We start from the raw sequence: 22089 nt of genomic DNA, 5'->3' as shown, positions 1-22089 counted from the left end.
GGAGGGGTGGTTCAGAGGACAGGTTCTAGGCAAGTAGAACATAGGATATCGAGAGAGGGGTAATGCATGGGGAAATAGCGTATTGAAGAGGGGGGTTCAAAGAGTAGACACCTATAATGGTGGTGGGAGAAACGACATCCGGTATAGTTGGAGCAAAATAGAGATATCCGGTATTGGTGGTGGGGGTGGGTAGGGCGGGCGCGCCGCAAGAATCGGCAGCCAATTTCTAATCAGCCCTGTAAGGGAGATAGATCTTAAATATCTATAACGATAACTAGTGAATTATACAGAATATGCAAAAACGAGGCGAGGCTGAAATAGTAAACAGAGTGGCGACTAGGGGGATCAGAATAATAATAATTAATAAATAATAATAATAAATAGATATGTTTCTTTATTAGCCACACAGGGTTGGACGCAGACAGGACAAATTATAAAGTAGAGATTTTCTTTTTGGGTAGAAAAAAAAGGGTGGGGTAGGTTTTGGATCAAAAGGGATCGTAGAAAGGAAAAAAAAAGACAAGAGAAAAAAAGAAAAGAAAAAAACGATCAATAAGGATCGTGTCTCACAGAAATGTCATGATGTAAAGTGTAAAGGGGAAAGCAGATAAGGTTTATCCGTGGAAAGAAAAGCCTACGGAAAAGACCACGGTAACCTCGGTCATAAATGTCACATGTTAACACATTTATTTGCAAGTAACTCTCTGTTTTAAATTTTTCCGGGTCCATAGGATTATGCTCAAGGTGGCTTCGTCATTCATGAGAGAATATTTTCAACATAGTTTATGTTCATCTAACTTTTTTTAATTGTTGACATTAATTTATTGATGAGAAACATGAATGTTGTTTAACATTTTTGTTGTAATGTTTCAACCATTCACAGCTGAAAGTCATAAAATGAAAATTTTATTTTAATTAGGTATATTCATATGAGATTTATACTTACTTACAGGCATGGCTGTATGATTAAGAAGCTTTCTTAGCAACCACTTGATTTCAGGTTCAGGCCCACTGCACAGCACATTAGCACATTGAACTGGTGTCTTTTACTTAAGTCCTAGGCCAAACAGTGCTATGTGAATTAATATATCTATATGTATTATTTAATACATTATATTTAATATATTATTTAATATATCTATATATTACATACATATAGATATACATTCATATATATACATATATATACATATATACATATATATATATATATATATATATATACATACATATATATATATATATATGTATATATATATAATATATATATATACATATATATATATACATATATATATATACATATATACAAACACACACACACACACACACACACATATATATATATATATATATATATATATATATATATATATATATATATATATATATATAGGGTCTGTCTAAAACAAAGGCTCTTAAAAATTGATACTATCTCACCTTTGTGTGCGTGTGTGTGTGTGTGTGTGTGTGTGTGGTGCTTGTGTCTTCTTCATACAAACAGTGTCATTGCACCTCACTGAGACAAGGACGAGACTATTTGGCATTATGCCATGCTTTAAGCATTGGGCTTCACAGAGGCAATGACCGAGTCCATTTGGCATTATGCCATGCTTGAGAAGAAGACCTATCAAACCAAGTAAAACCACCATCATGGCAGATACCTGTGTCATGCGAATGGCACATAAAAGCGCCCACTACGCTCTCAGAGTGGTTGGTGTTAGCAAGGGCATCCAGCTGTAGAAGCCATGCCAAAACAGACAGCAGTCCGGTGCGGCCTCCCAGCTTGCTAGCCCTGGTCAAACTGTCCAACCCATACCAGTATGGACAACGGACGTTAAATGATGATGATGGAAACAGGTGAGGGTTTCCATCTACCAAATCTACTCATAAGGTTTTGGTTGGCCTGATGCTATAGTAGAAGACACTTGCCCAAGGTGTCATGCAGTGGGACCGAACCTAAAACCATGTGGTTGGGAACTAAACATCTTACCATACATCTACACTCGTTAGAATAGAAAAGAAAAGAGAAAACAAGCATAAAATGGTACTGGTGATGATGATGATGATGATGTCCCACAAAGAATCTACCATAAATCCTCGAGTATAGTCCACCCTTGAGTATAATACGCAGGGGATTTTTAGGGGGCTGTATCTCTGAAAAACCTAAACCTTGTGTATAATATGCATCCCTTCTCTAACTTGAGCCAAGGAGGTCTATATAACATTCTTGGTTTGTAAATATGTATACGGTAACATGCTTTATTATTATTGTATATATAACATAATGCAACCGTGTAGCTTTTTTGTGCATTTTGTTTGCAGAAAATAAAGAAATAACAGTAATAACATTTAATAAATGTTGCTTACTGCAAGTTATGGATGATTCTTTTATGACTTCATTGCTTTCAGGCTTAGCGTAAGGTATTTTCCTGCCCGACATCACAAAATGCATCTGAATAAACATTGCCGGACAGTAAATAGAGACTCGGACATTGCTTAGAAAATAATTTTCATTTCTAACCTCATGTATTAGTACGCACTAGGGATTTTGACCTTTAAATTTTTTTGGAAAAAAATGCGGATTATACTCGAGGATTTACGGTACTCCCAACATTTTGCTGCTACTGACTTACAGATACATATTCATTTTTGACACCTTTTTCAATCTCTGTTGCAACAATCTCTGGCTCATGTAAATTAAGCATAGCGGCACACCACTTCTATCCAGTCCCACTCTCTCCCCATCCATCCCCAAAACCCCCACAAAATTTATGAGAGAAAATAAATATTCTTCATTTTTATTCTGGCTGCAAAACAATCTGTTTTGACATGTTTATTTAAAATGAAATATTTTCTAATTTGCAAACAATTAATCCTCTGCCAGTATTTGCTCTCCTTTCACAAACTTTACCAGAGTGGAGTTGATGTTAGGATAAGATGAAGGTTGAAAGTACCCAAAAGATGTGGTGTTGTTATAGCGTTTCTTAACTGTGATGATTGTTGATATTTGTTAGTGATTACTGAGAGACTCAGAATTGTAACTTAACACTCCATGTATGCTTTTTATTACTCTCTTTGTGTGTGTGGGTGCGTGTGTGTGTTTGTGTGTGTCTGTGTGTGTGTGTGCGCCTCTGTGTACCTATGTACATACATATCTATAAAATAATAATCATCATCATCATTATTGTCATTAATGGAGCCTGCATGTGGCCACCTGACTTACTGGTTCTTGCTGTCATTTTCATAGAATCACACCTTACCATCATAAAAAAAGGTAAGGACACATTGGATAATGTATTCCTATACCCACTATATTGAAAAAAAGTTTGGATGGTCATGGTTGGAATATCTTTGCTTGTAGACCTGCTCAATTAGGTCTGATTAGGAGCTGAACAACAACAAAGACAAAGATATTGTCATCATCAACTCTACTACCATAGTTACTTAGTTGTATGATTTGTAGCCTTTACACTGGGCTGCCACTCTTTTCGCCTCCAATTCACCCTATAAATGTCAACTACTTTCTGTCCTCCTGTATTTTCATGTAATCTTTACAGTATCTTTGATTTGATTGTACTCATCATTTATTTCTATGTTTGAAATGTTGCTTTTTTGTGGGGGTGGGGGGTTCTTCAGTGGTTTGATCAGGGAAATCAGATAAAGCAATATTTGTTTCAATATCTGTAAAAAAATCTCAATTGTTTTAATACTAACTTGTGCTGAAGTATTCATAGACTTTCATTAATTAAACAATATTTTATTGTAACATAAATTATTTTGTGATATTTTGGTTGGTTAATATCAGCAAAATAATACTAAGAAATTTATATCTAAAGTTATAGCTATTTTGTTGAATTCTTCCTAAACCTAAACTTTGATTAAATTGGAATATAAAAGCAGTCGGTGTGTTAAAAAGTATAGTCGTGAACCATTTATCACAATATACCATATTTACTTGTGCATAAGTTACACTCATGTTAAAGTCATACCCCTAATTTAGTTTTAAATCTTGGTATAAAATTTTTTCCCTGCATATTTAAATTTGATATTAGCTTTGCCCTTCATATAAGTTGTGTTCCTGTTTTTTTTCAGTTAAAATTAAGTATAAAATAGCACAAATCCATCATCATCATCGTTTAATGTCTGTTTTCTATGCTTGCATGGGTAGAACAGTTTGACAGGGAAGTGGCAAGTTGCAGAGCTGTGCTGAGTTCTGATGTCATGTTTGGTATGGATCCTATAGGCTGGATGCCCTTCCTAATGCAAACCACTTTACAGAATGTATTGGGTGCTTTTTCCATGCATGGGCGCTAATGAGGTGGTCATGTAACTTGCAAGACAGGAAAGAATGGAGAAGGAGGACAAGGAAAGGGAAGAAAAAGCTCGTACTAACAAGAAAAAGTATTTGGGAGGGGCAGATGGAGGTGAGGGGCTGTATGCCAGGTGTCAAAAGGCTAAAGGATGATAGAGGGACAAGTGCAGGTGTCTTGCTGTAGAGGAGATGTATGGCTAAAGGAGATGAGAAGTTAGTGATGGGGTTTTAGAGCAAACCCTTAAGGAACAAGAAACAAGAAGGTGAGCATAAAAGAGGACAAGGACAATTAGTTTTGGGGTGGGGGGGATGTGTGAGTGGATGCTTTCAGTGTGAGGAAGGAATAAACAGGTGAATGTAGAAATACCAGTGTGCAAAGAGGTAACGTGGTTTATATATAGGCATGAATCAGGAAGGAGAATAAAAACAGAAAGTAGTAGAACAGTGTGCAAGATTTAGGATCTGTAGACAAGGAGAGATAGGGATACATAAGGGTAAACATGAGTAAATATGGTAAGTAAATTTTGCATTTGGACAGTTCAAAAGAGATATAGATAGATATAAAAGGAAAATACTTACATTGATGCATCAGTTAAAAATTGATTATGTTAATAATTTTTTTTCTGCTCTCTTTCTAGGTTGTTCTCACTTTGAGTACATACTGTGGATTCAATGACACTACAAACTCCATTTTACCAAATTTAAAAATTTTTCTCCAGAAATGCATGCTGTCATGTATAACCATCTTACCAACAGTTGCTCAAACTCTGTTGTTGATTCTACAAACCAATGCCATATAAAAATCAAAACTGAAGATGACAAAGATCTCGGTTCCTGTAATTTTAGTCCAAACTATAAAAATTCTTCAAAATTACTTCTTAACGGGTCGAATTCCAATGTGGATTTTACCATGTCTGCGAAAGGTGGTGGGAACCAAACATTTTCTACGAGTCAAGAATCTAAAAGTTGTTTTAAGGAATCCTCAGATGTTAGTAATCAGAAAAACTTTCTGCTTGATAAAGTTCTTGGACACTCTGTTGAGAACTTGATGAAATTTGCTGAAATCTTATACAAATGTACTTTGTGTACAACTCTGCCATCTATTCTGACATCACGGGATAGCTTCATTAGCCATGTCAATGACCAACACTTAACAAAAAAGCAATCTTATAAAGATTGCCAACATTGCAATTTCAACTTTAGTACTGAAGAAGATCTCCGTGCACATTGCCGTTTTTCTCATGGCATTGAAACTTCTGATACTGAATTAGACTCTCCTGAAGCTTCACCTATCGATGAATTTACCAATAAGAGCGGAACTGAAATCAGTACAGAAAATCAGTGTACAATAAGTGATCCCAACAAGACGATGCAGTACCGGACGTCGCGATTTGTCATGGATACAGTCCATGGGAAGCAGCGACAACTGGCACCCTCAGCACCGTTATTTGGGCAAGTTAATGGTAACAGTGTAGCTAGCAGCAGTAGTAGTACTGGTACAAATATATCTGTTAATAATAACAGTAGCAACGGCTGCGCTAATAGTAACAGCAATAACAAGATCAGTGTAAATTCTGTCAAAGATAGCGTGAAACCAGAGAAAATGACTATGGAAGAAAATATAACACGTCTTCAGCAGCTAGCAGATCAAATTCTGATATCAAACACTCGGCTACATGCAGGGGGAAATTCCTCTGGCTTCCATAGTGCTATGTCAAACCCAAGTTACACACATGACTTTGGTAAGTACACTAAGCTGATCCGAGAAGGTGGCAACATTGTTTATTTTTGCCAGGTGTGTAACTGTAAGTGTCAGGCACGCGCGGCTTTCTTAAGCCATTGTTCGAGTTACCAGCATCGGGCACGTGTCGAGACTGCTGATAGAAGTGTGTCTTCTGACCAACAGATACAACACCATCATCAATCGCAACAACAACAACACAAACAACAGCTCACAACCCTCCCACCTCTACCTACACATTCACAATCTCTACCCCATCCAATACCCCCACAAACAAATATACATTCATCACATCAGAACATACAATCCCATCATCAGAAACAGCATCAACAGCAAAAACAGCCGCAACAACCACAACAAAAATTGTCTCCTAATTTCAAAAGAGAATCATCTCATTGTCCCTCAAACAGTAATGGTAACTATGTTTCAACAAAGAAAGTGTCCAGTTATTCTTCTATGCCATCTTCACTTACATCTTCTTCTTCCTCCTCAGCCTATTCTCCCACTTCTTTATTAGAAGATTCTAGCAACAATGATACAAATAATGCTACCACAAGCAGCTCCCATAATAGTAATAACTGTAAAACAGACTCGGACGATAATAGTGTTACTCAGCCAAGTACCCAACCAAACTCAAGATCTCATGCAACAAATATTCCTTTGGGAGGAGAACGGCTGTCACCAGTTTCTAGTGACACCCCAAAAGAGGTTTCTGACAATGAACTGGATAAAGAAACAAAGAGTCAAGAGGTAACTAGTGATGGTGAACCAAATTCTGACCGCGAGTCTGCTCCTCGACAGAGGCGTAAGCGACATGCTCCTGTGGCTGTACGTCATCAACCACAGCTGACAACCTCTTGGTCTGATTCAGATTCAGACGAGGAGTTTAACTCAAGTAAAAATAATAAAAAAACTGCTGATAATATGTCGTTAACTGCTGGTGAAAATTCTTCACTCGAAAAACTTTCTTGTAAGTCTAAAGAAGACAAAAATCAAGTTCATGCGAGCAGTTCTGATCAAACTGTTAATGAACAAAGTAAAGACTTCCCTCCACTAAAAAAGACAAAAGATACCTCCGACAGAAGCTTTACAAATAAACAAAGCTCTAGTAGTAACAATCAAGATGTTCTGGAGAATCAAACTCAGTTCTCTTCTATGGAACAAACTTTTCCACAGGCTGTAGATTCGTTAGGTATGTTATCTTCTGTTGTTGAAAGCTTGCTCATACATCCAAACCAGTCCATGTCCACTTCTCAGAGCTTGGAGAAAGTTTTGGGGACAACTATAAAAACTGAACCTGAAGACCAAAGTGAAAATGACATTGGCCTTAAAGGGATTTACCGATGCTCATTTTGTGATTTTGTCTGCTATGACATACGAGACTATGAGGAGCATTTCATTCGAGAACATGACTCTGATCTTCTTGATGCTAACATTACGGATTCTTCAGGGAAGTCTGTTCACGGAGAATACTGGAAGATGTTAAAAATTAAGGAGGTTTTACCAGGTAAGTATTTCAGCATAAATTCATTTTTAAGTAGACATTTTGAAAAATTCATGTTTCAAAATTAAGTTTACATTTTAGATTGTTCTGTGTATTGCAGATGTAAAATATTTGGTGATATTTATTAAGTTAGCAGTTTGATGCAAATTTTTCTTTTTGTAATTTACCCACTACTCCTCCTGCCCTAGTTTTATTCATATGGTATTTATGTCTGCTTTCATTGTTCTTTGGGGGTTAGATGTTTTTTCTTATAGGATTATATTCTACAATCTTGAAGTGTCTCTTCCAGTGTTTATAAATAAACTAGCACTATGACCTGGCAATGCCAGGTCATACTACTAGTGCATGCATATACAGTTGCATGCGTGCGCACATACATGCGAGTACTGTCCAAATCTCCGACCAATCACATACAGCTAGCTGGCATTCAATTGGCGTATCAAGTTTCGAGCATTTTGATTGGGTTTTGGATAGAAAATTCACAAAAAAGTCACTTCTATTGATTTTTTAATCGCTCTGCGGGGTGACTGGGGTAATGTAAAGATGTGCATGACCACCCTTAGACGGTTTTGAATGACCATAGAAAGTGCGAGCCCTCTAACTGAAAAATTGTGGATTTGTATAAAGGATACACACACACACACACACAGACAGACATTTTGCCGTTTATATATATAGAGATATTTTTTTAAAATTAAATTTATACAAATATCTTTGTTACTGTGGATGATGTTTGCACAGCACTCAACTTTATAGTCATTTCACCTTCTAGCAAAATAATAATTAATTATAACAACACAATTATTAATTGCCTTGTAATTTCCTTTTAACAGAACACCTAATTGTCTTGCTGAATAAATTAGGAATCTTTTAAAGTTGTGTGTGGATGACTATGTTTAATTTTTCCTGTTGTATAACGCAGCTTGTATGATTGTGATAAATTTACAGATCATAATTTATAGCACATTTACAGTCCTACATTGTTGCTTGTTAACATATCACTACTTCTTGAATTTTGTTCCATTTTGCTTTTCTCTTTAGCATTGAATTTTGTTCCATTATAAGAAAAAAAGTGTCAAGGAGATAGATGATTGACAGTACTGTGGTTAATATGAGGTTTGAAACTTTGGATATTAATAGACAAAAGGAAGCTCTACTGAGCAAAATATTTCAGGAAACAAAAGTTAGCATATAAAGCTTGTTGCAAGATAATGAAAAATAGATTGGCAAGTGCCAATGAATGTAAATGCAGCCAATAATAATTATAATGATGATGATGATGATGATGATGATGTGGTGATGGTGGTGGTGGTGGTGATGATGATGATGATGATGATGATGATGATGATATGAATGTCCTAGGAATGATAGCAAAAGGGGCTGATTGCTACTTAGCTCAAGCACCAGGAAACTTCAAAATGGCAGAAATTCTAAAGATAGTGCTCATGGGCACTGTCCATATCCTACGTAAAATACTGTCTATGTAATCTAACACACTCATAATTTTAAAATTCTCTAGAACAATACTATGTGCAAAACCAAATATATGACACCCTAGGCATAACACCGACATGAACTTCTAACTTGTTGTCTCTTGAGGTCTCTGGGTGGGACTTGGAGCCAACTTGTACAAATACAAAGCAAAAGTCAAACAGATAATGATGATGATGATGATAATAATAATAATAATATAATAATAATAATAATAATAACAAAACACTTTCAATACAGTAACCATCAGAGCATCACAACAAATCACAGCACATACCCAAGGCACACAGAGCTGTGCTCGGTAGTGAAGTGAAAGCACACTATAAAAATAAAACTACTGAATAATAATAATAATAATAATAATAATAATAATAGTGCAATCAGAAGAATGTGGTACCTTAATGTTATCTATTGTTATCAGGGCATTTGGAATGATATCAAACAAAGCAAACAAATATGTGGATCAACTTCCTAGCTGCCCCAGAATAAGTGAATTGCTAACAACCATATTCATAGGTACCTCACATAAATTCCTCTCCATATAAATGCAATGTTTTTTTTTTTAACACACAGTTATCAGTTTTTTTTTAGTTGTTTGGTACCTCACCTGTTAACTTCTTTAGATGCAAAATTTTGTTGTCCTTTTTGCCATTTTTACTTGAAACTTTGGCGCAGCTTGTATAACGATAATGTTTAATGATAATGATGACATCAATGGTGATAACAAATGATCATAATAATAATGGTTCCAAATTTTGGCACAGGGCCAGCAATTTCAAGTGGCCATGGGTTAAGTTGATTACATCAACCCCAATGCTTAACTAGTTATCTGTTTTATCGAACTCGAAAGGCTGAAAGGCAAAGTCAACCTTGGCAGAATTTGAACTCAGAATGAAAAGACAGACAAAATACCACTAAGAATTTTGCCCAGCATGCTAACAATTCTGCCAGCTTGCCTAATAATAATAATAATAATAATAATAATAATAGTAATAATAATCTTTTCTATTATAGGCACAAGGGCTGCAATTTGGGGGAGGGGAATAGTTGATTTCATTGATCCTAGTTTGTAACTGGTACTTATTTCATCGACCCCGAAAGGATGAAAGGCAGAGTCAACCTCAGTGGAATTTGAACTTTAAGATGAACAGCTTAGTATTTTGCCTGGTGTGCTAACAATCCTGCCTGCTCACCACATCATCATCATCATCATCATCATTTAGCGTCCGTTTTCCATGCTAGCATGGGTTGGACGGTTCTACTGGGGTCTGTGAAGCCAGAAGGCTTCATCAGGCCCAGTCAAATCTGGCAGTGTTTCTACGGCTGGATGCCCTTCCTAACGCCTTAATAATAATAATAATAATAATAATAATGACTAGCTGGACTCATGAAAAATTCATGGCAAACATAAAAAATGCAAGCATCTGTAAATTGTGTGCTGGTGCCATGAGAAATGTTTCTGTATTGTGACAGTTACTGAACATAGAAAGAAATGTAAAACCGATAACTATATAATCCAACAAAAATATCTGTTATGCAAATGTAAACAGAATTACTATTTAGCCTTAAAATACATTGTACATCCTCAAAGAACCATCTTGGTTTAGTGGTACGGAACGTTCATCTGGTATTCTTCTATTCTTTTACTTGTTTCAATCATTTGACACTGGCCATACAGGAGCACCACACTTTATTCCCTGTAAAACTGGTGCTTATTCTATTAGTTTCCTCTGCCGAACGGCTAATTTACGGGGATGCAAACACACTAACATCGGTTGTCAAGCAATGGTGGGGAGGGACAAACATAGACACAAACACACATGCACACACACACACACACACATGCACTCTCTCTCTCTCCCTCTCACACATGCACAATTATAAGGGCAAAAAGAAAATTTTTTCTTTGCCAATATGCTGAAAAATAGATGCTAAATCGTCTAACCACATACTGAAACGAGGAAAGTAAGCTAACAGAAATTCATAAAAATATAGTTATCCCCAAATCAGTTCCGATTTCTGGATTAATCCAAAAAGGATTCTTCCTTCATCAGTGAGGAACACAAAATGAAAATAAAGGAAATACTTAGACATACTCATGGAAAAACAAATGCAGAGTCATGATGATGATGATAATTATCATTATTATTTACATTATTTACACTTGACAGATATTTGTCCTCATCTTGTTTGTTGTTAACATGTTTCGGCTGATATACCCTCCAGCCTTCATCAGCCAAAATGTCGTGTTAGCAACAAACAAGATGAGGACAAATATCCGTCAAATGTAAATAATGTAAATAATGTACATAATTCCTCATATCTTAAATATAGAACTCCATCATCATCATCATCATCATCATCATTATTATTATCATTATTATTATTATCATTATTATTATCATTATTATTATCATTATTATTATTATCATTATTATTATCATTATTATTATTATCATTATTATTATTATTATTATTATCATCATCATCATCATCATCATCATCATCATCATCATCATCGTCATCATCATCATCATCGTTAAATAAAAACAGTAAGCTGAAGATTTTGCTGTAGATTTTGTAGACACACCAGAGAACATATACTGATGTGTTAGAGATAGCAGATTCTCATTGAGATATCAACAATCAGATTAATGGATTTCTTTTGGATGAAACTAATTCTATGTTGCCAATAATTAAAGAATATGTTTGTTCCAAACACGATAGCAATACTAACAACAGAATGAAGTTGAGCCCCGAATAGCCATTCGATACTTGGTTTTCTAATCAGTTCCGTCAGTACATATATTATCACTTTTATAGTGTTCTGGTGTTCAATTGTTATAGTTTAGAATTAAGTTGTAGACACTAGCTAATAGATTTGGCAATCAGTTACCATTCTATAATTGTTTGGTAAATGTTTTGTTTTATCATATGATTCTTTTTGTATTTCTCTTGTAGCAGTTCATCGTATTTATATTGGTCCTCTCCTTTCATAACAATTGAACAATTATAATATACATAGAAGAGTTGCATAAGGTGTGTGTGTGTGTGTGTGTGTGCTTTTGTGTATAGATGCATCTTGTTTATCCATATATTTATATACATATCTATATGGTGCTGGTGTCACATAAAAAGCACACACAGTCCACTCTGTAAAGTGGTTAGCGTTAGGAAGGTCATTCAGCTGTATAAACCACAAAAACTTAGCAAAATAAACAGAGAATTGGTGCAGTTTTCTGCCTAGCCAGCCACTGTCAAACTGTCCAACTCATGCCGGCATGGAAAATGGACATTAAATGATGATGCTGGTGGAGATGGCGGCGGCGGCGGTGGTGGTGGCAGTGGTGGTGGTGGTAGAGTAGGTGCAGAAATGACACCATGTTTTTGATGTGAAACTTACGAGTGAGGAGAGCTCAGTTGACAGGGTGCTTTGTCATCACGAAGAATCCAATTCTTCACACTCACCTGATCCGGTCACTTTTGCTGAATGTCCTTCCTCAAACACTTCAAAACATTGCAATAGAACTGTCAAATGACAGTCTGGTACGGGGGGAGGGCAAATTCTCGATGCAAAATACCATATTTCTGGGGGTGACACTTGTGGAAGGTCTTTTAGATCAATCATTGTCTTCCAGGTGTGAAGGCACATGGCTCAGTGGTTAGAGTGTTGAGCTTACGATCATGAGGTTGTGAGCTTGGATCCTGGACTGGGCTGCGTGTTGTGTTCTTCAGCAAGAGGGTAACTTTCTAGGTGCAATCCCATGGTCTGTGTCGTGGCCGAAGGGGGTCTCAGGTGTTTTCCAGAGATATTCTTACACTTTTGAAGCACTTGTGCTTCTTGCAACATTGTGTACGGTCCATTGCCTCATCACCATAAACTTGCCAAAGCATGCTCAATGTCTCTGTAGCAGACCTCCTGAGTTTAACGCAAAATTTCACGTTGGCTCTTTGTTCCTATCAATGGCAAAGTTGCAAACTACAGCATACATGTGATCACAAAAACACAAATTTCACAACTTGTGAAGTAAACACAGCAATATCACTTGGCACACTGCCTCATGAAAGTCACTGCTATCTTTCACTGTACATGCAACCATGTGCTGCCATCTGTTGGTACGCTACAAAATTAGTCTGGGAACTTTTTGATACCACCTCATATTTTGCTATGAGATAATTTGACTTGGAACTATGTAGTCAGGTGTTCATTGGATTTTTGGAACACCTGAATATCAGTATCTCAGTAAATAGATGAGAAAAATGTGCTGTATTGTGTTGGAAAACCTATTGGTTATGGTGTTGGATTTGTGATCAAAAGTTCATTGGTTCAATTCTTAGACTCATTAGGTTCTTGAGTAAGACATAACATTGGCAGACATCCATAAAATTATTAACCATCTTACAAACAATAACTCTGAGCACCTTTTCAAACTCCATCTGTCTAACACCCGTAGACATGTTTACAAAGTCAGAAAACAGCACAGCTCCCATGACTTTCAGAAACATTTTTTCATGCTAAGAGTTGCTGAAGCATGGAACAAACTGCCGGCATCAGTTGTTAGTTGTCCGAGCATTGCATCCTTCAAAACTTCCATGCTTCCTGAGATTTGCCAACACTACACCTGATTTTCTTCCCTCCATACACATGCAAACATGTATCTGACTCATACACTGTTCACTTCCCAGACATTTGTACATTACTGCATATGCTTTATACGCACTTTTGACAAGTTTTGGTGCACCTAAGTACTGTATACAATAATTTCATTATTATTATTATTATTATTATTTCATATTGTTTGTCTACTCTGCTGAAAATGGCAATAACTGACTTGGTGCAGCTGTCTCTCCCTCCAGCTTACACATCTTTGATGTTCCCCTGAATCAAGGGTGTAAAACTGAAACAATATCTATGTCTGCTAAAGACTTTATAGGTAGGTACCTAAAGCATGGTACACTGCTATCTGTTCATATTCACTTACAAATGACAACTAAGCTGTTAAGAAGAATTATCATCAGCATAATTCTCATCATCAATAATGTTAACTACAATATTATTATTCTTTTTTACTCTAGGCACAAGGCCTGAAATTTTTGGAGAAGGGGTCAGTCGATTAGATTGACCCCAGTATGTAGCTGGTACTTAATTTATTGACCCCGAAAGGATGAAAGGCCAAGTCGACCTTGGCAGAATTTGAACTCAATATAAAGACAGACGAAATACCGCTAAACATTTTGCCTGGCATGCTAATGTTTCTGCCAGCTCGCTGCCTTACTACAATATTAGTATTCTTTTCTCCTCTAGGCACAAGGCCTGAAATTTTTGGGGAGGGGGCCAGTCAATTAGATCGACCCCCGTACGCAACTGGTACTTAATTTATCGACCCTGAAAGGATGAAATGCAAAGTTGACTTTGGCGGAATTTGAATTCAGAATTTAAAGACATGAAATGCCTATTTCTTTACTACCCACAAAGGGCTAAACACAGAGGGGACAAACAAGGACAGACAAATGGATTAAGTTGATTACATTGACCCCAGTGCATAACTGGTACTTAATTTATCGACCCCGAAAGGATGAAAGGCAAAGTCGACCTCGGCAGAATTTGAACTCAGAATGTAATGGCAGACGAAATACCATTAAACATTTTGCTCGGCATGCTAATGTTTCTACCAGTTCACTGAGAAAGAACTGGTGTTTCTGATTCTGTAGTAATATATACACGTCTAAGAAGATGGGAAAAGAATTGTAATATTCTTTACTGCTGTAAACAAATATTGTGTCATATGTTGTTTTGTGCTATCAAAAAAAAAAAAAAAAGCAAGAATTGGTTAGCTGACAATTATTACAAGGAATTTTTTCTAGTCGGATTCTATTGAACAGTCCTTTTTGGGATTTTCGTTTGTATATATTGGTTGATTTATAGGAATGACACATGGATAATGGACATGGAATAGCAGAGAAGATTGGAAAGAATTGAAATGAAGAATGTTTCGGTAGTTGAGTATAGTATCACTTAGTGAGAGGAAGACAAACAATGAAGTGCAAAGAATGATGGGAATGGAGTCAGTGATGGATGTAGTGAAAAGAAATGGAATGAGGTGGCTGGGTCATGTGCCGAGGAAGGGTGAAAGTGATTGGCTGAGATGAGTGGTGAAAATGAAAGTGGAAGGAAGCAGAGTAAGATGATGAAGAATGACAGATAAAGATGATGGAAGAGAAAATGAGGGCAAAGAGGTTAGTGAAAGGAGATGTAGAGGAAGGGTAAACTAGAGAAAACTGTCACAGGATTTCATATGACTAAACCTTGCTTTCCCTTAACAGAGGAAACAACTTTAAAACTTGTTTTTTACATCAGCTTAGAAGTTAAGATGTTGGTTTATTTGACCATATAGTCACAGATTCAAATCATACGACTACAGTAAGGTAATGCATATTACGTTGCTTAACTTCTGTTTGAGCAGCATCAAGTTGCACTCCTATATACTTGTGGCATGCTTAGTTGTAGGATGTGTATTGATTTGTTAAAAATATTGCTTTAAAAGTGCACAAATAGGCATAGGAGTGGCTGTGTGGTAAGTAGCTTGCTTACCAACCACATGGTTCCGGGTTCAGTCCCACTGCGTGGCACCTTGGGCAAGTGTTTTCTACTATAGCCTCGGGCCGACCAAGGCTTTGTGAGTGGATTTGGTAGATGGAAACTGGAAGAAGCCCGTCATATGTGTGTGTGTGTGTTTGTTCCCTCAACATTGCTTGACAACTGATACTGGTGTGTTTACGTCCCCGTAACTTAGCGGTTCGGCTAAAGAGACCAATAGAATAAGTACTAGGCTTACAAAGAATAAGTCCTGGGGGTCGATTTGCTCGACTAAAGGCGGTGCTCCAGCATGGCCACAGTCAAATGACTGAAACAAGTGAAAGAGTAAATATCAAAATATTTTTCAAATGATCCCACTTACTGTCATGGAAAAATGAATATAAAACTGTCTCTCTCTCTCTCACACACACACACACATACATGTCTATTATGTATCCAAAAGCAACATTTCCTCTTGTACCTCTGCTTTCTCCTGAATACTGTGCCTTCTTCCTGCTTCCTTGGTACAAGAGGCAAATTTCCCTCTAGTTATTATGTACTGCATTCCTTTATATGTAAATCAGTCAACAGTGGAAGAGCAATAGCCATGACTTTTGTAGGCCTTCAGTAAAGTTATATTGAGGCAAGTGATATTCAAGTTGAGCATTTTACAGGTTGGCATTTACAGTGGGGCTAGGGAACAGAAATATGAGCAGAGAGTGAGTTCTAGAAGGTTGGAGTTCTGGAAATGTTTTGGTAAAATGTTTAGTATTTAATATTAGTATTAGTTTCTGGCAGGTGAACTGAAAACTGTGATGTAGCAGAATACTCATCAATATTATTTGGCATGAAAAAGATAGCCTCTATGCAGCATATAAGCTATTGGGAAAGACTCAAGAGATTAAGACTCTATTCCTTAGTGCGTAGGCGAGAAAGGTATGCCATAATATACATTTGGAAGATCCTGGAAGGACTTGTCCCAAACTTTGGCATTGAGAGTTACACAAATACTAGAACTGGGTGCCACTGCATAGTGCCAAGGACTCCAAATTTGCCATCAAGATGTAGGACAAGATACTGCAATAGCCTGGGCTTCAGAGGTCCACAGCTCTTCAATATCCTCCCGAAGGACCTGAGAGACCTGCATTGGGTGGATGTAGGTGTCTTCAAAATAAAGCTAAACCTCTTCTTGTCAGGTGTCCCAGATGAACCAACTTCACAGCAGGAAGTGCAGATGAGGGCAGCTGCATCAAACTCTCTCATAAACCAAATGTCAATTGCTAAAAAGCATTCGTGAAGTAAAATCATGTAGCAATACCAAATGGTGGTACCCCAGCATGGCCACAGCTCGTGAGTTGAAACTAGATGAAATAAAAAATAAAAAATTAAGAAGGACATCCAGCTATAGAAACAATGCCAGAACAGACAATTGGAGTCTGGACAGCTCCCTGTTGGTCAGCTCCATGTCAAACCGTCCAATCCATGCCAACATGGAAAGTGGGCCTTAAACAATGATGATGATGATGTGGATGATAATGATGATGTAGCGGGGTAAAGTGCTGGCAGAATTGTTAGAATAAAGGCGGCGAGCTGGCAGAAACGTTAGCGCGCCGGGCGAAATGCTTAGCGGTATTTCGTCTGTCGTTACATTCTGAGTTCAAATTCCGCTGAGGTTGACTTTGCCTTTCATCCTTTCGGGGTCAATTAAATAAGTACCAGTTACGCACTGGAGTCAATATAATCGACTTAATCCGTTTGTCTGTCCTTGTTTGTCCCTTCTGTGTTTAACCCCTTGTGGGTAGTAAAGAAATAGGTATTTTATCTGTTGTTAGGTTCTGAGTTCAAATTCCACTGAGGTCGACTTCGCCTTTCATCCTTTTGGGGTCAATAAATTAAGTACCAGTTACGCACTGGGGTCGATGCAATCGACTTAATCCCTTTGTCTGTCCTTGTTTTTCCCCTCTGTGTTTAGCCCCTTGTGGGCAATACAGAAATAAGAATTGTTAGCATGCCAGGCAAAATACTTAGTAACATTTTGTCTGTGTTTACATTTCTGAGTTGAAATTCTGCTGAGGTCAACTTTGCCTCTCATCTTTCATGGTTGATGAAATAAGTATCAGCTGAGTACTGGGGTTGATGTAAACAACTTACTCCCTCCCACAAACTTGCTTTTCTTGTAACAAAACTTGAAGCCAATATTATAGTGTTGTAGCAAATTACATTAGACTCTTGTACCTGCCATACATGCTGCTAAGTGGACTGAGTCATTGAAAATGAATTATCTTGGCCATGTAAGGTGGCGAGCTGGCGAAACGTTAGCACGCTGGGCAAAATGCGTAGCAGTATTTTGTATGTCGTTACGTTCAGAGTTCAAATTCCGCCGAAGTCGACTTTGCCTTTCATCCTTTCGGGGTCGATAAATTAAGTACCAGTTATGCACTGGGTTGATGCTATCGACTTAATCCCTTTGTCTGTTCTTGTTTGTCCCCTCTGTGTTTAGCCTCTTGTGGGTAGTAAAGAAATATATCTTGGCCATAACAACAGTTTAGTGCCAGCCCTTCCTTAACTTTCTATTATACTTTTGATTACATTCTTAACATTTGCTGTATTAATATCAATAAGCTGTGTTCATTCTTGTTCTTTTTTTCGCTATTCTTTTATTCTTGTCTTCTTTTACTGGTTTATTGGTTCCACTCATTTGATTGCATTCATATTGGAACATTGTCTTCTAAGTTGTAGTCAATTGCATCAGCTCAAGTACTTATCTTATCAACCTTGGTTGGATGTAAAGCGAAGTGGATTTGGTTGGATATATCCCTATACAAATATATTCTTTGTCATTCTGCCAATACACCCAGTAAACATTACAGCATTTTCAAAATAAATCTGGAAATGAAAAGACAACACAAAGACTACCGACATTACAAGAGCATTTTCATCTGAGTAAACTGGAGCAATGTGAAATGAAGTGCTTTGCCGAAGGACATAATGTATTACCAGGTCCAGAAAGTGAACCGTCAATATTATGATCATGAGTCAAACATCTTTACCATTAAGCCACATACCTTCATCCCTCTCTCTCTCCCTCTCTCTCCCTCTCTCTCCCTCTTTGTGCATGTGTGTGTGTGAGTATAATATCTATGTTGTTATCCAAGATTTGCTTAGATCTGGCACACACTTCCATTTTATCAGCAGCAGCAGTTCATTTCATTCCAAGCAAGCAAGGCTGTTTTTTATTATTTTTTTGTTAAACACTTGCTTACAATTTCACTTTGCCAAATAATAACAACAATATTTCTGTGAATATATACATGTCTGCATTTGCATGTGTGTGTATTCACACACATACACACGCATACACACATATGCTCACACATACACATGCACATCTTTCTCACACTCTCTGTCATTATATATATATATATATATATATATATGTATGCATTAAACAAATAATATTCTTGAGGTCTTTTTTTAGATGCAGTGTTGGTAATTCAGAAATGTGAAAGGTATCAATAAACTTCTGGCTCCAGCCAATGCTGTTATGGTTTAACAGAGAATCTGTTGTCAGAGATAATGAATATTCTATACAAGGCACCTTAAAAAAGTGATTCTATTGCTTATTGTAGTCTATAATCCTGTTTGCCAACTCCAGACCTCATGATATTACTAAACAAGGCTTTCAGTAAATTTTAAAAAATTCTCTCTCATGCGTGCGTGCTCATGCGCGCGCACACATACACACACACACATACACACACACACACACACATTTTAAATGATTGAATAAGACAATTTGCTTACCTTTGTCATGTTTTTTTCCATATTTCATCTACAATTATATTTCCTATATATACCAGAATTTCCTATATATTCCAGAATTTCCTATATTTACCAGAATTATATTTCTTATATATATATCTGTGTGTGTTTGTATGTGTGTGTGTGAGAGAGAGAGTATGCGTGTGCATGTGTGTGAGTGTGTACGTGTGTGTGTGTGTGTTTGTATAAAGTGTAGGTGTTAAGCTTGCTTCCTAACTATGTAGTCTTATGTTCAATCCCACCTTGTGACACTTTGGGCAAGTGTCTTCTGCTTAATCTTTGTGAATGGATTTTGGAGAAAAAAAATTTGTGTGTATATACACACATACATATGTGTGTGTTAGAGTATACTCTTGTCTTGGCATCATGTGATGTTGTAAATATCATACAAGTGGTGTTGTTCGTTTCCAATCTTTCATGACAAACCTGTCTGATCATGGGAAAATATTACTTTTCCTAGAAACAAATGAGAGTTGGCAACAGGAAGAACATCTGGATATGGAAAAATCTTGTCTTAATAAATTCTATTTGACCCATGCTATTTATTCATTTAATTTACACATGGTTCTTACCCAAAATTTTGATAAGCCAAACATCAGCATTAACCAGATCCTGCTCAGTTACATATTTCTTTCTTCTACTATAAATTCTCTCTTAACCACAACACACACAAAAATGGATTCACCAAAATTTTTTTCAATACAGATGACTCCTATTTTACTTGACAAACTTACCTCATGAATATGTACACCAATATATTTTCAGTTAATCAAAGCATTTATTACATGAAAACATATTTTTATATTTTCATTTTCATATATCACCAGTTAGTTAAACCCACAATCTGTAATTAACTTGTTAATGCTGATGCATGAAACTCTCAGCCCTTGAATCACTTTACTGCTTCTTCTAAATATTAATATATAAGCACGGATTTTTGTCAGTGAACAGGTCGCGGTCTTATAGCGATGAAAATAGTTTGACAAATTAAACTTAAATGTTGAAGTGAATCGAACGGCTTTTGTGTGTTTCTTAAATGACTTACAAACACCTTCCACGCTGTATATATATATATATATATATATATATATATATCCATACATACATTAAATGCAATTTTATAACTTTTTATATATTGTATAATAAAGTTAGAAAAATTTGAAATTATTTTTCCATACAACTCTTGTAAGTAATGGAGTCATCTTTCACAGACAGATTTTTGTATGAAGGTAAAATTCAGATTTAACTACCATTTGTCTGTTTGTGGTTATGTATGAAGTGCTTCACACACACACATACACATGTTTTAAGTGTGTAGAGCTGGTATGTATAAAAGCAAATCTTGTATAAAAGACTTGGTTTAACTCTCTCTTTTACAATATGCTAGCAATACAATCCATTCTAATTGCTTCTGTTTTCACTCCAAGCAGTCATTGGTTGTTTGTGCATCAGATGAGTGAATTGTATAATTATGACATTATCTTGTGAAATTACTTACAGTGTATTCCGCTGATTTGTACACTAATAAACCACAATAAACTTCACAAACTGGTGTTGAATGCTCGTCTCATATACGACAACCACATATGTAGAACACAAACATAAACACACATATATGTATGTATATATGCATATGTATATACAGATATGTATGTATTAATGTGTGTGTGTGTTCATATGTATGCATATATATATGTACATATATTATGTTTCCATATATATATATATATATATATATATATATATAGACGCCATGATAGATCATTAGCCACTACACATTTTTTTCTCTCCTTGTTTTTTTGTGTCCCTTTCTGTAGAAGAGTGTAGGCTCGAAATGTAAAAGACTTTTTCTATTCCTGAGCGTTATACTAATACGTCTGTTTGTTTTGTACACCACCTGTCTTCGTCTTTTGTTTTTATCGTAAACTCTCTCTCTATATATATATACACACACATACACACACATGTGTATGTATAATATATGTTAGTGATGTACCTTTATAAGGCTTTACATAACTGTTTATTTAGAACTCCATATGCTCTGTTGCACTCCAATATAAACACTTGGAAAATAAATTTATGTTACCATACACATGATCATATGATGCAGGTCTACATGCTGTAACAATCAAAGAGTATATATAATGATTAAATAATAAGAGAATTAGTACACAAACAAGAGTGATTAGCTTAATTATTTCATTCCTTTACACGTATCAGTGATACAGTTTCAAGGGTATCACTTCTGCAGAAGGAAAACAATTAAATATATAGAATATATCAGAAAGTATATTTACGATACAACTGCTTATAACCTCTACAAAATAGACAATATATCTATACTATTTTCTCAGTAATTCCTACAATATAAATACTTTCTAACAAATTGTGTATTTATATTTAATTGTTTACCTTCTGAAAATATGGTACCAATGAAATTGTATCACTGAAGCATATGTAAAGGAATGAAATAATTAACCCTTTAGCATTCAGATTATTCTGTCAAATGTAATTCGTTTTCACTTGCATTGTTTTGAATTAATCATGCATTATCTTGTCGCTTTGAGGTTTCAATGACATGATTGTTTATTTTTATAATGACATTGTAGGGTAGGTGTGAGAGGCCAAATCTGGCCTGT

The 22089-nt window shown here is 36.2% G+C and overlaps 1 protein-coding gene across 4 annotated transcripts in view; it reads left to right on the top strand.

The window, feature by feature from the left end:
- LOC115217868 (probable serine/threonine-protein kinase DDB_G0282963) overlaps positions 1-22089 on the top strand; it is a 136487-nt gene that overhangs the window by 69072 nt on the left and 45326 nt on the right. For all 4 annotated transcript variants that reach the window (XM_029787593.2, XM_036506792.1, XM_029787584.2 and 1 more), the window contains exon 2: positions 4954-7563. In XM_029787593.2, the coding sequence (XP_029643453.1) occupies positions 5037-7563 (2527 nt within the window). In that variant the 5' untranslated portion in view covers positions 4954-5036. The remainder of the gene's footprint in view (positions 1-4953; positions 7564-22089) is intronic.

The sequence above is a fragment of the Octopus sinensis genome, linkage group LG1 (genome assembly GCF_006345805.1).
Source record: "Octopus sinensis linkage group LG1, ASM634580v1, whole genome shotgun sequence".
NCBI lineage: Eukaryota > Metazoa > Mollusca > Cephalopoda > Octopoda > Octopodidae > Octopus > Octopus sinensis.
This window is presented reverse-complemented; position numbering and strand designations above follow the sequence as displayed.